General features: G+C 42.9%; 1 protein-coding gene across 1 annotated transcript in view; it reads right to left on the bottom strand.

Annotated features, from left to right (window-relative positions):
* Positions 1 to 18,991, bottom strand: part of ncoa1 (nuclear receptor coactivator 1) — a 73,697-nt gene that overhangs the window by 6,065 nt on the left and 48,641 nt on the right. Inside the window, exons 15-21 of the mRNA XM_080490182.1 lie at positions 16,798 to 16,912; positions 15,049 to 15,217; positions 14,461 to 14,775; positions 12,404 to 12,493; positions 11,098 to 11,431; positions 1,856 to 2,018; positions 1,613 to 1,787 (exon numbers count right to left, since the gene is read on the bottom strand). Of these exons, the coding sequence (XP_080346308.1) occupies positions 1,613 to 1,787; positions 1,856 to 2,018; positions 11,098 to 11,431; positions 12,404 to 12,493; positions 14,461 to 14,775; positions 15,049 to 15,217; positions 16,798 to 16,912 (1,361 nt within the window). The remainder of the gene's footprint in view (positions 1 to 1,612; positions 1,788 to 1,855; positions 2,019 to 11,097; positions 11,432 to 12,403; positions 12,494 to 14,460; positions 14,776 to 15,048; positions 15,218 to 16,797; positions 16,913 to 18,991) is intronic.

The raw sequence follows: 18,991 nt of genomic DNA, 5'->3' as shown, positions 1-18,991 counted from the left end.
GGTGGGCTCAGAGCGGGAGGCGTGCTCAGATTAGGGAGGTGGGATCAGAGCTGGGAGGCGTGCTCAGATTAGGGAGGTGGGCTCAGAGCTGGGAGGCGGGCTCAGAGCTGGGAGGTGGGCTCAGAGCGGGAGGCGTGCTCAGATTAGGGAGGTGGGCTCAGAGCTGGGAGGTGGGCTCAGAGCGGGAGGCGTGCTCAGATTAGGGAGGTGGGCTCAGATTAGGGAGGTGGGCTCAGAGCTGGGAGGCGGGCTCAGATTAGGGAGGCGGGCTCAGAGCGGGAGGCGTGCTCAGATTAGGGAGGCGGGCTCAGAGCTGGGAGGCGGGCTCAGAGTGGGAGTGCTCCGGTTCGAGTCCCCCACGCATGCCAACGTTTTAAGGGAAAATACATAATTTGGGTTTTTTTTCTTTCAGGAAAGTTTGTCATTTACCGAGTAACATTCTGAAAATGATGTCTGTTTACACGGAAATGGCATAAATGCTGAAAACGATGCAGTTTCTATGTTGGGTCACTTGTTGGTGCTGTTGTTAGTTTTAGTACTGAAAACACACAAAGCAGAGAACACGGACATTCTAGAGGACAGACCATAAAGAAAAATAAAACTACCAAGTTGGATTGTTATTATTGTGACTGTCAAAATAAAAGTACCAAGTCCAGGAGAACATGGATTGGGAGTCATGACACCACCGAGGAAACATTGTTCTGATTGGCTCTACTGAGCATGTGCAGAAAAGCCATTTAGTACCAACGTGGCGACCAGGAGCAGCCTTTCCGCTCGTCTCCACGGAGATTGAGCGTTTCAGAAAGTTACGTTTTCAGTGAACAGCCACACAAAATGCAACCAAAGTTTTGAGTTTTTAATGTAAACGGGGCCTGAGCTTTCTCGCTGCACAACCACAGGACCCGGGTTCGACTCCAGGACTCTGTGTGGAGTGTGTAGGTTCTACTATATATGCATGAATACTCCTGTTTCCGTGTAAATGCACCATATTTTCCAGACTATAAGTTGTGCTTCTTGTTTTTTTAGTTTTCTGGCAGGTTCTGTGACTTCCATAGCAATAAGCAGCTGTAATACCATCTGAGACCACTAATGTCACTGTATGACAACAGAATCCTGCTGCAGTACTGCAGAAAGACCTCCATAGTTACTGTGTTTTCTGGACTAGTGTCACTTTTTGAGTTGGTCACGTAATTTAAATTTTAAAATGTGACCACTAGATGTCACTATATGACAACAGAATGTTGCAACAATAAAACAGAAAACCTTGCATTAGTACCATTTTCCGAGACAATAAGTGACTTTTTTCCTCAGTTTGGCTGGTCATGTGACTTATAATAAGAAGCAAGTTATATATCAATAAATCAGTACATATCATCTGTGACCACTAGATGTCACTGCATGATATCAGAAAGCTGGTAAAGTACCACTGAAAAACCTCCACGATGGCCGTATTTCAGAGTATAAGTCACGTTTTTTTGTAGTTGTTTGGCGAGTAATGCAACTTGCATTTAAAAATATAACAGTGACACTAAATAGGAGCACTAGACGTCACTGCATGCCAATGAGACAGTTGGTGGCAGTTACCCTGCTGATAGCTTCAGGACTCACTCACCTGCTGGTCGCCGCTGAGGTTACTGCTGCTCATGCCCACCGCCTGCCCCATCGGAGGTATCGAAGCCATGCCGGCCGAGGCCCCGGCCATGGACACGGTGATGCTCATGTTGTTGTAGACTCCCTGCTGGGTGAAGGCCGGCGACCCCGCGCTCTGGCCCGACTGACCGAAAAGGCTGAAAGCAGCAGAAAGACGTTACAGCACACCCGACAGAAACAGACCAGCCAACACCGCCATCCTCACCTGCCCATCCCTGCCTGTTGCCAGCTCTTCATGTCTGGTGACTGGTAGCCAGGGGGTGGGGCCTGCTGAAGCAGAGAACTCTGAGAGGTGGAGTTCTCAGGCGACAACAGAGGGCTGGTGGGGCTCATCTCTGGGGGGAACGGGGGGTCTTGTTGGACCACGGCTGAGGAAGAACCAGAAGAGCAGAGCACTTTAGAAGAAGCATTCGTGGTCGCTATTTAAAAAAAATTAAATTGATCGAGATAGACCATGAATACTGCATTGTGATGCATTCTGGACTACTAAATACTGCATTGTGATGCATTCTGGACTACTAAATACTGCATTGTGATGCATTCTGGACTACATTCTGGACTACTAAATACTACATTGTGATGCATTCTGGACTACTAAATACTACATTGTGATGCATTCTGGACTACTAAATACTACATTGTGATGCATTCTGGATGCATTCTGGACTACTAAATACTGCATTGTGATGCATTCTGGACTACTAAATACTACATTGTGATGCATTCTGGATGCATTCTGGACTACTAAATACTACATTGTGATGCATTCTGGACTACATTCTGGACTACTAAATACTGCATTGTGATGCATTCTGGACTACTAAATACTGCATTGTGATGCATTCTGGACTACTAAATACTGCATTGTGATGCATTCTGGACTACATTCTGGACTACTAAATACTACATTGTGATGCATTCTGGACTACTAAATACTACATTGTGATGCATTCTGGACTACATTCTGGACTACTAAATACTACATTGTGATGCATTCTGGACTACTAAATACTACATTGTGATGCATTCTGGACTACTAAATACTACATTGTGATGCATTCTGGATGCATTCTGGACTACTAAATACTGCATTGTGATGCATTCTGGACTACTAAATACTGCATTGTGATGCATTCTGGACTACTAAATACTACATTGTGATGCATTCTGGACTACATTCTGGACTACTAAATACTGCATTGTGATGCATTCTGGACTACTAAATACTACATTGTGATGCATTCTGGACTACTAAATACTACATTGTGATGCATTCTGGATGCATTCTGGACTACTAAATACTACATTGTGATGCATTCTGGACTACATTCTGGACTACTAAATACTACATTGTGATGCATTCTGGATGCATTCTGGACTACTAAATACTGCATTGTGATGCATTCTGGACTACATTCTGGACTACTAAATACTACATTGTGATGCATTCTGGACTACTAAATACTGCATTGTGATGCATTCTGGACTACTAAATACTACATTGTGATGCATTCTGGACTACATTCTGGACTACTAAATACTGCATTGTGATGCATTCTGGACTACTAAATACTACATTGTGATGCATTCTGGACTACTAAATACTACATTGTGATGCATTCTGGACTACTAAATACTACATTGTGATGCATTCTGGACTACTAAATACTACATTGTGATGCATTCTGGATGCATTCTGGACTACTAAATACTGCATTGTGATGCATTCTGGACTACTAAATACTGCATTGTGATGCATTCTGGACTACATTCTGGACTACTAAATACTACATTGTGATGCATTCTGGACTACTAAATACTGCATTGTGATGCATTCTGGATGCATTCTGGACTACTAAATACTGCATTGTGATGCATTCTGGACTACTAAATACTACATTGTGATGCATTCTGGACTACTAAATACTACATTGTGATGCATTCTGGACTACATTCTGGACTACTAAATACTACATTGTGATGCATTCTGGATGCATTCTGGACTACTAAATACTGCATTGTGATGCATTCTGGACTACATTCTGGACTACTAAATACTACATTGTGATGCATTCTGGACTACTAAATACTGCATTGTGATGCATTCTGGATGCATTCTGGACTACTAAATACTGCATTGTGATGCATTCTGGACTACTAAATACTACATTGTGATGCATTCTGGACTACATTCTGGACTACTAAATACTGCATTGTGATGCATTCTGGACTACTAAATACTACATTGTGATGCATTCTGGACTACTAAATACTACATTGTGATGCATTCTGGACTACATTCTGGACTACTAAATACTACATTGTGATGCATTCTGGACTACTAAATACTACATTGTGATGCATTCTGGATGCATTCTGGACTACTAAATACTGCATTGTGATGCATTCTGGACTACTAAATACTGCATTGTGATGCATTCTGGACTACATTCTGGACTACTAAATACTACATTGTGATGCATTCTGGACTACTAAATACTGCATTGTGATGCATTCTGGATGCATTCTGGACTACTAAATACTGCATTGTGATGCATTCTGGACTACTAAATACTACATTGTGATGCATTCTGGACTACTAAATACTACATTGTGATGCATTCTGGACTACATTCTGGACTACTAAATACTACATTGTGATGCATTCTGGATGCATTCTGGACTACTAAATACTACATTGTGATGCATTCTGGACTACTAAATACTGCATTGTGATGCATTCTGGATGCATTCTGGACTACTAAATACTGCATTGTGATGCATTCTGGACTACTAAATACTACATTGTGATGCATTCTGGACTACATTCTGGACTACTAAATACTGCATTGTGATGCATTCTGGACTACTAAATACTACATTGTGATGCATTCTGGACTACTAAATACTACATTGTGATGCATTCTGGACTACTAAATACTACATTGTGATACATTCTGGACTACATTCTGGACTACTAAATACTACATTGTGATGCATTCTGGACTACTAAATACTACATTGTGATGCATTCTGGACTACATTCTGGACTACTAAATACTACATTGTGATGCATTCTGGACTACTAAATACTGCATTGTGATGCATTCTGGACTACATTCTGGACTACTAAATACTACATTGTGATGCATTCTGGACTACTAAATACTGCATTGTGATGCATTCTGGATGCATTCTGGACTACTAAATACTGCATTGTGATGCATTCTGGACTACTAAATACTACATTGTGATGCATTCTGGACTACATTCTGGACTACTAAATACTGCATTGTGATGCATTCTGGACTACTAAATACTACATTGTGATGCATTCTGGACTACTAAATACTACATTGTGATGCATTCTGGACTACATTCTGGACTACTAAATACTACATTGTGATGCATTCTGGACTACTAAATACTACATTGTGATGCATTCTGGATGCATTCTGGACTACTAAATACTGCATTGTGATGCATTCTGGACTACTAAATACTGCATTGTGATGCATTCTGGACTACATTCTGGACTACTAAATACTACATTGTGATGCATTCTGGACTACTAAATACTGCATTGTGATGCATTCTGGATGCATTCTGGACTACTAAATACTGCATTGTGATGCATTCTGGACTACTAAATACTACATTGTGATGCATTCTGGACTACTAAATACTACATTGTGATGCATTCTGGACTACATTCTGGACTACTAAATACTACATTGTGATGCATTCTGGATGCATTCTGGACTACTAAATACTGCATTGTGATGCATTCTGGACTACATTCTGGACTACTAAATACTACATTGTGATGCATTCTGGACTACTAAATACTGCATTGTGATGCATTCTGGATGCATTCTGGACTACTAAATACTGCATTGTGATGCATTCTGGACTACTAAATACTACATTGTGATGCATTCTGGACTACATTCTGGACTACTAAATACTGCATTGTGATGCATTCTGGACTACTAAATACTACATTGTGATGCATTCTGGACTACTAAATACTACATTGTGATGCATTCTGGACTACTAAATACTACATTGTGATACATTCTGGACTACATTCTGGACTACTAAATACTACATTGTGATGCATTCTGGACTACTAAATACTACATTGTGATGCATTCTGGACTACTAAATACTACATTGTGATGCATTCTGGACTACTAAATACTACATTGTGATGCATTCTGGACTACTAAATACTGCATTGTGATGCATTCTGGACTACTAAATACTGCATTGTGATGCATTCTGGACTACTAAATACTACATTGTGATGCATTCTGGACTACTAAATACTGCATTGTGATGCATTCTGGACTACATTCTGGACTACTAAATACTACATTGTGATGCATTCTGGACCACTAAATACTACATTGTGATGCATTCTGGACTACATTCTGGACTACTAAATACTACATTGTGATGCATTCTGGACTACTAAATACTACATTGTGATGCATTCTGGACCACTAAATACTACATTGTGATGCATTCTGGACTACTAAATACTACATTGTGATGCATTCTGAACTACTAAATACTACATTGTGATGCATTCTGGACTACTAAATACTGCATTGTGATGCATTCTGGACTACATTCTGGACTACTAAATACTACATTGTGATGCATTCTGGACTACTAAATACTGCATTGTGATGCATTCTGGACTACATTCTGGACTACTAAATACTACATTGTGATGCATTCTGGACCACTAAATACTACATTGTGATGCATTCTGGACTACTAAATACTACATTGTGATGCATTCTGGACCACTAAATACTACATTGTGATGCATTCTGGACTACTAAATACTACATTGTGATGCATTCTGGACTACTAAATACTACATTGTGATGCATTCTGGACTACTAAATACTGCATTGTGATGCATTCTGGACTACATTCTGGACTACTAAATACTACATTGTGATGCATTCTGGACCACTAAATACTACATTGTGATGCATTCTGGACTACTAAATACTACATTGTGATGCATTCTGGACTACTAAATACTACATCGTGATGTGTCAATTTTGATTTTTAGCAGTAATATATTTCCTTTTCTCCTTGACATTTTTGCTGATGCAAGTTCTGTTTTTACGTTTCAGGTAAAAGCCTCTTTTCATTGGTGATGGTTTTCACTTGTCCCTGTCCCCGACTCCCCTCACGCCAAACTCCTCTACATGTCCTTGTTTCTTCCCCCTGTAGTTTCACGTTGCTTCTATCTGCAGCCTAACCTGAGCAGCTGGAGACTCTGAACTGTGAAAGAGTTTCTATTCTCCTCTTATTAGTTTTAATAGAATGTGGGATCTCATGTGTTCTCTGCAGGCCTCCTATAGCTCAGTCCAAAGACTTTAGAACGTCACAGTCACATAAACTGGTGAAGGAACACGCAGGATTGTCAATACTTCGATCAAAATCAACATTTTCACAGCAAAGAATCTGATTTTTCAATGAAAAGCATGAATGATGTGCAGTTATCCAAACGTGTCTACATTTTGGAAATGAAAAGTTAGATCGATCATAGATCTATAGAATTAGTCCACCTGTGTGGATTCTGCAGAAAGAATTTGTGAGCACTTGGAAAGGAAACTCCTCCTCTGCTTCAGCATTTGAACCCATCAGAATGAGTCAGAGAATTACGAACCAATCAGAGGCCGCCTTTCAAAAGGTATAGCCCACATGGAATCAATTGACCAATCACGTTGCTCGTTACTGGGCGTAATACAAACCGGAAGTCAGTTGTGAGTTGTTTACTCGAGCAAAAATTGACTATATTTTGGAAAAAATAAAAAAATGTAAAAAAATGAAACCACGCAAAAGTAGAGGGTGACAAGTAGTGACGGCGATTATATAGAAGCTTTGAGCAAAACCTCTGCTATGTTATCGGCTCTAACCCTTCTGAAGATTGACCCTCCAAATGACGGCTGGATGGTTTGCTGCCTAAAACCATGCCATCCAACCATCTAACATCCAACCACCCACATCCGATCATCTTACATCCAACCACCCACATCCAATCATCTTACATCCAACCATCCCCTTCCAATCATCTTAAATCCGACCACCCACATCCGATCATCTTACATCCAACCACCCACATCCGATCATCTAACATCCAACCACCCACATCCGATCATCTTACATCCAACCACCCACATCCGATCATCTTACATCCAACCACCCACATCCAATCATCTAACATCCAACCACCCACATCCAATCATCTAACATCCAACCACCCACATCCGATCATCTTACATCCAACCACCCACATCCAATCATCTTACATCCAACCACCCACATCCAATCATCTAACATCCAACCACCCACATCCGATCATCTTACATCCAACCACCCACATCCAATCATCTAACATCCAACCACCCACATCCAATCATCTAACATCCAACCACCCACATCCGATCATCTTACATCCAACCACCCACATCCAATCATCTTACATCCAACCAACCCACATCCAATCATCTAACATCCAACCACCCACATCCAATCATCTAACATCCAACCATCCCCTTCCAATGAACTTAAATCCAACCACCCACATCCGATCATCTAACATCCAACCATCCCCTTCCAATCATCTTACATCCAACCATCCCCATCCAATCATCTGAAATCCAACTACTCCCTTCCAATTATCTTACATCCAACCACCCACATCCGATCATCTTACATCCAACCACCCACATCCGATCATCTTACATCCAACCACCCACATCCAATCATCTTACATCCAACCACCCACATCCAATCATCTTACATCCAACCATCCCCTTCCAATCATCTTAAATCCGACCACCCCATCCAATTATCTTACATCCAACCACCCCTTCCAATCATCTTAAATCCGACCACCCCATCCAATCATCTTACATCCAACCATCCCCTTCCAATCATGTTACATCCAACCATCCCCTTCCAATCATCTTAAATCCGACCACCCCATCCAATCATCTAACATCCAACCATCCCCTTCCAATCATGTTACATCCAACCACCCACATCCAATCATCTTACATCCAACCATCCCCTTCCAATCATCTTAAATCCGACCACCCCATCCAATCATCTTACATCCAACTACTCCCTTCCAATTATCTTACATCCAACCACCCACATCCGATCACCTTACATCCAACCACCCCTTCCAATCATCTTACATCCAACCACCCCCTTCCAATCACCTTACATCCAACCATCCCCATCCAATCATCTGAAATCCAACTACTCCCTTCCAATTATCTTACATCCAACCACCCACATCCGATCATCTTACATCCAACCACCCACATCCAATCATCTTACATCCAACCATCCCCTTCCAATCATCTTAAATCCAACCACCCACATCCAATCATCTTACATCCAACTACTCCCTTCCAATTATCTTACATCCAACCACCCACATCCGATCACCTTACATCCAACCACCCCTTCCAATCATCTTACATCCAACCACCCCCTTCCAATCACCTTACATCCAACCACCCCCTTCCAATCATCTTACATCCAACCACCCCCATCCAATCATCTTAAATCCAACCACCCCCTTCCAATCATCTTACATCCAACCACCCACATCCAATCATCTTACATCCAACCATCCCCTTCCAATCATCTTACATCCAACCACCCCCTTCCAATCATCTTAAATCCAACCACCCCATCCAATCATCTTAAATCCAACCATCCCCATCCAATCATCTTACATCCAACCACCCCCTTCCAATCATCTTACATCCAACCACCCCCTTCCAATCATCTTACATCCAACCATCCCCTTCCAATGATCTTACATCCAACCACCCCCTTCCAATCATCTTACATCCAACTACTCCCTTCCAATTATCTTACATCCAACCACCCACATCCAATCATCTTACATCCAACCATCCCCTTCCAATCATCTTAAATCCGACCACCCCATCCAATCATCTTACATCCAACCACCCACATCCAATCATCTTACATCCAACCATCCCCTTCCAATCATCTTAAATCCGACCACCCCATCCAATTATCTTACATCCAACCACCCCTTCCAATCATCTTAAATCCAACCACCCCCATCCAATCATCTTACATCCAACCACCCCCATCCCATTATCTTACATTCAACTACTCCCTTCCAATTATCTAACATCCAACCACCCACATCGAATCATCTTACATCCAACCACCCACATCCGATCATCTTACATCCAACCACCCACATCCGATCATCTAACATCCAACCATCCCCTTCCAATCATGTTACATCCAACCATCCCCTTCCAATCATCTTAAATCCGACCACCCCATCCAATCATCTTACATCCAACCATCCCCTTCCAATGATCTTAAATCCAACCACCCACATCCGATCATCTTACATCCAACCACCCACCGCCGATCATCTAACATCCAACCATCCCCTTCCAAACATGTTACATCCAACCATCCCCTTCCAATCATCTTAAATCCAACCACCCCCATCCAATCATCTTACATCCAACCACCCCGATCCCATTATCTTACATTCAACTACTCCCTTCCAATTATCTAACATCCAACCACCCACATCCGATCATCTTAAATCCAACCACCCCCATCCAATCATCTTACATACAACCACTCCCTTCCAATTATCTTACATCCAACCACCCACATCCGATCATCTTACATCCAACCATCCCTTTCCAATCATCTTATATCCGACCACCCCCATCCAATCATCTTACAGCAACCACCCCCTTCCAATCACCTTACATCCAACCACCCACCGCCGATCATCTAACATCCAACCATCCCCTTCCAATCATGTTACATCCAACCACTCCCTTCCAATTATCTTACATCCAACCACCCACATCCGATCATCTTACATCCAACCATCCCCTTCCAATCATCTTAAATCCAACCACCCCCATCCAATCATCTTACATACAACCACTCCCTTCCAATTATCTTACATCCAACCACCCACATCCGATCATCTTACATCCAACCATCCCCTTCCAATCATGTTACATCCAACCACCCCCATCCAATCACCTTACATCCAACCACCCCCATCCAATCACCTTACATCCAACCACCCCCTTCCAATTACATTACATCCAACCACCCCATCCAATCACCTTACATCCAACCAACCCCATCCAATCATTTTACATCCAACCAACCCCATCCAGCCAGCCTATCCACCTATTTAAATCCAACCACCCACATCCAATCATCTCCATCCCCTCAGAATGACAGATGTTCAACAGCCTCTAACAGGAGAGTATGAAGTCGCTGCCAATCAAACATTTATGTCGTAGATAGAAATCCTCACATGGTGAGTATGAGACTTTTCAAAACGTTCTCATAAAATCTTCCAACTTTACTCACCAGAGCCCCCAAACTGCTGAAAGAGCCCGGTGGTGTTAAACTGCCCCCCCAGCGTGGGGCTGTTGAGGGGGACTCTGGGGGCGAGCTTGGCGTCGGGGGGGCTGAAGGGGCCAGTTGAGGTAGGGGGGTTTCCCGTCATGGTGTTGTACCCCGCCGGGAAGCTGAACTGCTTCTGCGGCTGCTGAGGTGTGGTGGGGGCTCCTTTGGTGGGAGCGGCGCCGGCCATGTTTTGTCTCATGAACAGGACCTTCTGCTGAAACAGCTGACGCTGGCGGTGCTGGATGCTGTAGAGCTCCCTCTGACGCTGAGCCAGCATCTGGGCGTTCAGCGGGGGCTGGGGGGGCAACGAGAGGAGCGAGGGGGGTTAACATGTAACACGTCATCAGTGTCTATCGGTTCAAAGTAAACCTGGACCAGGCTTCATTCTAACATCTCACACTAAACTCTACATTTTAATAGAAACATTCAATATCAATGAGAATCACGACACTAAGACAGACTTTAAATTCTGTTTGTACAAAATGTCAAGAGGAGGAGAAAGATTCCTTCAACACCAGCAACTGCATCCCCAGCAGAGTGAGGCCGACGCTGCGCAGTCGTTTAACTTGGGAGTCTGAAATCTTTACAGACGTTTTTGTCACTTTCCAAATTTAACTGGAGCTGCACAACATGCTTCATCTTTAAAATGAAGCTTAAAAAGCTTCATGTATAGTCTGGATATACGTCCAAGAACCTGCATTCATGAGCTTTTAGAATGGGAAACATTTCTGAATACATTCAGCTGTTTTTGGATCCATTTTAGGAATTGCACTCATATTCATTATCATTTGTTTTTATTAGCATTTTATAACCCATTTTGAGATGTGAACCTTTTTAACTAACATTTTGGCTTTTTTGAAGCAGGTGTGTTTTTTTTCTTCAAATTTATAAGCTTTTCTTTTCTATTAATGATTTTTAGTCATTTTCAGTTGTTTTTTTTAAAGGTGTTTTAAATTCACCATTTATGGTGATTTTAACAATTTTTTCCATTTCAGTTATTTTTTAAAGCCCTACATCTACTTTCTGATCATTTGTAAACAACTTTTTGAACTTTTTTATGCACTTTATTATGCTTATCCTTGATGCAGTTTATTATCCTGACATGAAACAAATAATTTATATATGTTGTAATCTTAATTCTCAAACGTTTCATCTGGTCAAACATTGTTTCTCTCATAGTTTGGGATTTTTCTTGAGTTTTTGTTGAAAATCTGTGAGATTATTCTAAATGAAGTGACTGAAACTGTAAGGATCTAGTGGGTCTCACCTGTGAGGGCATCGGAGGCTGCGGGGCCCCCGGCCGGACCCCTGGCGCCGCGCCGCTAAACGGACTCATGGCTGCTAGGCGGCTCTGCAGCTGAGGAGGAAACGGGGGAGGGGGGGGGGGGGGTTAATAATTCAATACTGAGGAGATGAAACCAGGAGACTGTTGGAGTGAAATCACAGAGGAAAAGCGTTTCTAAAAACACTCATTGTGCTGCAGTCTGCAGTGTGATAATAGTTTTACCTTCGATATTGACAGGAAAACAACAATATATATATATAAAGGCTTCCCCCGACCCGGACGCTATTCCTGAAGCTCTCTGGTGCCCCCTGCAGGAGCTCCTCCCACACTCTGCTGCTGCTTGTTCAATTCAAGCAGAAAGGCTGAGGTGGCGTGGAGGAAGTGAAGACCCCGAGGCCTCGTTTACACAACCAGGTTTCAAATACAAACAAAGCCTTTTTGCATTTTCCTTTCAGACATTCAAGTTTTGCATTTACACAACAAAGTTTTGACAATGCTATGCTTTTGCATGGAAACGGCAGAAGCGCCGAAAACAATGTAGTTTTCATGTTATTGGTAATTATTATTGTTCTTTTTACTACTGAAAGCACACGAATGCACGCAGCAGAGAACAATGAGCTCTAAACATTAACAGTGGGAGAACACAGACATTCTTGTGGACAGACCACCAAGTTGGATTAATACGGTGACTGTCAAAATAAAACCACCAAGTTGGATTATTACGGTGACTGTCAAAATAAAACCACCAAGTTGGATTATTACGGTGACTGTCAAAATAAAACCACCAAGTTGGACTATTACGGTGACTGTCAAAATAAAACCACCAAGTTGGATTATTACGGTGACTGTCAAAATAAAACCACCAAGTTGGATAGTTATTATGGTGACTATCAAAATAAAACTAGCAAGTTGGATTGTTATTACAGTGACTGTCAAAATAAAACCACCAAGTTGGATTGTTATTACAGTGACTGTCAAAATAAAACTAGCAAGTTGGATTGTTATTACAGTGACTGTCAAAATAAAACTAGCAAGTTGGATTGTTATTACGGTGACTGTCAAAATAAAACCACCAAGTTGGACTATTACGGTGACTGTCAAAATAAAACCACCAAGTTGGATTGTTATTACAGTGACTGTCAAAATAAAACTAGCAAGTTGGATTGTTATTACAGTGACTGTCAAAATAAAACTAGCAAGTTGGATTGTTATTACAGTGACTGTCAAAATAAAACCACCAAGTTGGATTGTTATTACAGTGACTGTCAAAATAAAACTAGCAAGTTGGATTGTTATTACGGTGACTGTCAAAATAAAACCACCAAGTTGGATTGTTATTACAGTGACTGTCAAAATAAAATTAGCAAGTTGGATTGTTATTACGGTGACTGTCAAAATAAAACCACCAAGTTGGATTGTTATTACAGTGACTGTCAAAATAAAACTAGCAAGTTGGATTGTTATTACGGTGACTGTCAAAATAAAACTACTGAGTTGAATAGTTATTATGGTGACTATCAAAATAAAAACACCAAGTTGGATTGTTATTATGGTGACTGTCAAAAAAATAAAAGTACCAAGTCCAGGAGAATATGGACTGGGAGTCATGATACCACGGAGGAAACTTTGTTCTGATTGGCTCTACTGAGCATGTGCAGAAGAAGTAGTTAGTACCAACGTGGCGACTAAGAGCAGGACCAGGACCTGGACCTGAAGCAGCGTGTCAGAAAAATTGCATTTTCCTCTGTTACCATGAAGACAGAGTTGGAGCGTCTTAAGTTCCACTTTGGGATCCGTTTTCAAAAAGTTGTGTTTTAACTAGTTTCCATGGAGACGGACTCTGAACATTTCTCTGAACAACAGTTGCGTAATGGGCACCGAGCACTGTGGTCGTGTAAACTGACTCCCAAAACGTTCCAAAATGTTGTCGAGTAACCAGGGCCTCAAAGACCCTGAGAGATCCTGAGAGAGACACTCAGACCCTGAGAGACTCTCGCAGACCCTGAAAGACCCTCGCAGACCCAGAGAGACTGTCCTACCTGCTGGGGGCCCTGCAGTCTCTGCTGCAGCTGCAGGCGCAGCTGGTTGGGGGGCAGCCTGAGCTGAGTCCCAGCCCCCTGCGGTCGGGTGATGCCCGGCCTCAGCCCGATGGCCGCCGTTCCGCCAGGGAAGGCCCCCCGAGGGGCCTCGAACCCCAGACCCTGCGGCCCCACTGTGGCCAGCTCCGGGGGGAACTGAGGCTGAGGGGGGACGGGTGTGAACTGGGGGGAGTAGGAGGGCAGTTTGGGGTCCAGTGGGGTGGCAGTGAGTTTCTGAGGGGGGAAGGTCTGAGGCAGAGGGTCAAAGCACCCGCCCTGGAAGAAACCATCAAAACGGTTCATTAGTTCCTTCAGGTGGGACACCTGTGAATTTAGGTCTAACCCAAAACTACTTTAAATACCATCCACTGGTTTGAATGTAGGACTTAACTAGTAAAAACACTTTATACTTTCACATGAAAAAAGTAGTTCAAATGTTTGTTTTGTAAACAAAGTTAGCAGAGGTTTTTTGTTTTCAACCCCTTCTCTCAGATTTAGACATTAATTGCTGATTTGCCCGGTGGCGGTCTGGAGCGTGTCGGGACAGACCTGCACCAGCTTGTCGATACCCAGGGCTTTATCCAGCTCCGCCAGCTCGCTCTCGTCGGTGCCGCTCAGGAAGGAGATCAGCTGCTCCAGCAGGGCCTTCTCATCGTTCCGGCCCTCGGCTGTGGTCGGGGGTCCGAGCACTTCGTCCAACGTGCAGGGGACACACTGCCTGCTAACACCACAAAGACCTCTGTCACACTGCCAAACTGGAAGTTCACAATCAAATGATGCACTACTTGGTGTCGTTTTGACAAAAACCTAAACCTAGAAGTCACATTTATTTTCCATGTCCAGACGTAACTTCACTGTTGATAATCCTCCTCCAGCAGCTGCTGTTTCAGAATACTACATCCAACCAACCAACTCTACCAACCAACACACCAACCTACCCAACCAACCATCTCACCAATCAACCAACTCTACCAACCATCTCACCAACCAACCAACTCCACCAACACACCAACCAACTCTACCAACCATCTCACCAACCATCTCACCAACACACCAACCAACTCTACCAACCATCTCACCAATCAACCAACTCCACCAACACACCAACCAACACTACCAACCATCTCACCAACACACCAACCAACTCTACCAACCATCTCACCAATCAACCAACTCCACCAACACACCAACCAACACTACCAACCATCTCACCAACACACCAACCAACTCTACCAACCATCTCACCAATCAACCAACTCCACCAACACACCAACCAACACTACCAACCATCTCACCAACACACCAACCAACTCTACCAACCATCTCACCAATCAACCAACTCCACCAACACACCAACCAACACTACCAACCATCTCACCAACACACCAACCAACTCTACCAACCATCTCACCAATCAACCAACTCCACCAACACACCAACCAACACTACCAACCATCTCACCAACACACCAACCAACTCTACCAACCATCTCACCAATCAACCAACCAACTCTACCAACCATCTCACCAACACACCAACCAACTCTACCAACCATCTCACCAATCAACCAACCATCTCACCAATCAACCAACTCCACCAACACACCAACCATCTCACCAACACACCAACCAACTCTACCAACCATCTCACCAATCAACCAACCAACTCTACCAACCATCTCACCAACACACCAACCAACTCTACCAACCATCTCACCAATCAACCAACTCCACCAACACACCAACCAACACTACCAACCATCTCACCAACACACCAACCAACTCTACCAACCATCTCACCAATCAACCAACTCCACCAACACACCAACCAACACTACCAACCATCTCACCAACACACCAACCAACTCTACCAACCATCTCACCAATCAACCAACTCCACCAACACACCAACCAACACTACCAACCATCTCACCAACACACCAACCAACTCTACCAACCATCTCACCAATCAACCAACCAACTCTACCAACCATCTCACCAACACACCAACCAACTCTACCAACCATCTCACCAATCAACCAACCATCTCACCAATCAACCAACCAACTCTACCAACCATCTCACCAACACACCAACCAACTCTACCGACCTACCAACTAATTGAACACTCTGTCAAACTCACCTTTCCAACCACCAAATCAAACATCCCTATAATAAACTTCTCACAGAGCGTATTCAATAAAAAGTTCAAAGCAGTTTGTTGCATCTTTGTGTTTCTTCATCACTTCTCACTCTGACAGGCCTTGAGGAGAAACTGAGGGTCATGAGCGACACTCACTCTTGTGGCGATGCCAGCGGCGCTTGCAGAGGCGTTCCTAAGCCCTCAAAAGACAAGGTGTCGGACAGAGCCAGAGGCTGGAACTGAGAGTCTCCAACATCCATCTTTGTTAGGCCTGAAAAACAAGGAGAACAGCTGTTAGTGTTGAAGAAACACACTGAGACTGGTTGAAGGTGGAGGTCTCCACCCTGATCCTCAGCTGGTAAAGTGTTTTAGCATTAGCATAGCATTGTGAGTGCTCTCTTCCCCAGTGTGCGGCAGTGTGTGTGACTTGTGAGGCAGAGTGTGTAACAGAAGACACTTGAACCACGCCCAGTGGACGGGGCCGATGTGGTAAAGCTTATGGAGGTCAAATCATAAAGCAGTGTCGCGCTTCAAACCCGTGCCATCAGATTTGATCCACATATAGTTTAGTGTGTGTGTGTGCGCACACACACACACACACACACACACACACACACACACACACACACACACACACACACACACACACACACACACACACACACACACACACACACACACACACACGGGTCGATCTTAATGCCAGTCCGCCAGCCCGAGACTACCACATATTTCTACGGACTCCTACACATTTCTAATGGCCAGTCCGTGGGACTTGTGCAAAGTTAGAAATTTCTGATGATCCAGGTCTGATCCATGATCCTGGTCTGATCCATGATCCTGGTCTGATCCATGATCCTGGTCTGCTTCATGGTGCTGAAATGATCCCCAGTGTTTCCCTGCTGCTGCTCTGCTCGCTGGCTGCAAACTGTGGACTGGATTTCCTGAAGGGAGGCGGGTCTCAATGAGACCAGGAGGAATGAGGCAGGAAATCCATTCCACAGTTTGCAGCCAGCGAGCAGGCTAGGGAAGTAGCACTGTGCTATCCAACTTTTCATGGCAACATGTTGCTGATTGGACGGATTTTAGTCTCACAACACCACAAAGCAACACAGCAACATGGATGTTAGCAAAGCAACGCAGCAACGTGGATGTTAGCAGCCGTAGTCCAGCAGGGCGGCGCTCTGCAGCCAGACCTCAGTGTTTTCAGCCTCCAGCTCTGACATCAGAACAATGAGCAGCAGCTCCTCCAGGCTGTCAGCAGGAGATTCACACCTCCCTGAAGCTGCGTCCTACTCCACCCTAAACTCCCTGGAAATAGTCCCAATGGTTGGAGCTGCGTTAGAGCTGGAAACATTGTGTTGCTGCTGCCTTGCTCAAGAGTTTCCCCAGGGATTAATAAAGTGATAGAAGTAGTTTATTATGAGATGATGACGTCACGCAGACCCCCACATTGTCCACATGGAACTAAAATACTTTGTACTGCTTCCTTTACTGTCCTGATACTAACCTCAAGTTGTCTTTAGAGAGAATACATGTATACATTAGTACATTTCATACTTTACTGTAGAGGAGTTTATTACAGCCTCATATAATATCAACAATAATGATAATAAGAATATTAATAATAATAATAATAATATTAAAGCAAACAGAGCTCTGCTATCAGAATAGTATCAGCAGATATACAAATTTAAGTATCGGGATCAGATCAGAAGTGAAAAAACGTGGATTGGTGCTTCCCTACTGCAGTATAGATGAGCAAGTTCCTGAAGCTGTCCCTCGATCAGACACCTGAAATAAGAACATTTGAATGTTCATGAATTGTGCTTCAATATTTGTTTTCAAAATATTTTAGTGACAAACTGGATCTACATTTTGTCAGTTTGTGTTCTACAGTACTGCACCCCGTCATGCATCAGTTTGTGTCTTTTTATTGGTGTACTCTAGTCACTGAATCAGTTACTGTATGATACTACAATTTATTTTTTGTCTAAAACTAGTCAATAATTCTCTATTATGCACAAGAATTTAATTCTTCCTTTTAAAGCATTAATGCAGTACTTGTATATAATACAGTGTTTTCAACTATTCTAAGGTAATTGAAATGACTGTGTTAATGTGTAAATAAACTCAGATAGGCGAAATGTCTAAATGTTTCAGTACTATGTCAGAATCTGCATGGATACTCTCATGGAAAGAAGTTAAACTGGAACAGTAATTTCTGAAATCCTATTATGTTTATCTAGTCATTTTTAATTGGAGTCAAATATACATCAAGTTTATTCAAAAAACAATTACAGAAACATATTACAATGTATTTATTGGTCGAATTCATATATTACCCCAG

This window comes from Lipophrys pholis, assembly GCF_963383615.2.
Source record: "Lipophrys pholis genome assembly, chromosome: 21".
NCBI lineage: Eukaryota > Metazoa > Chordata > Actinopteri > Blenniiformes > Blenniidae > Lipophrys > Lipophrys pholis.
This window is presented reverse-complemented; position numbering and strand designations above follow the sequence as displayed.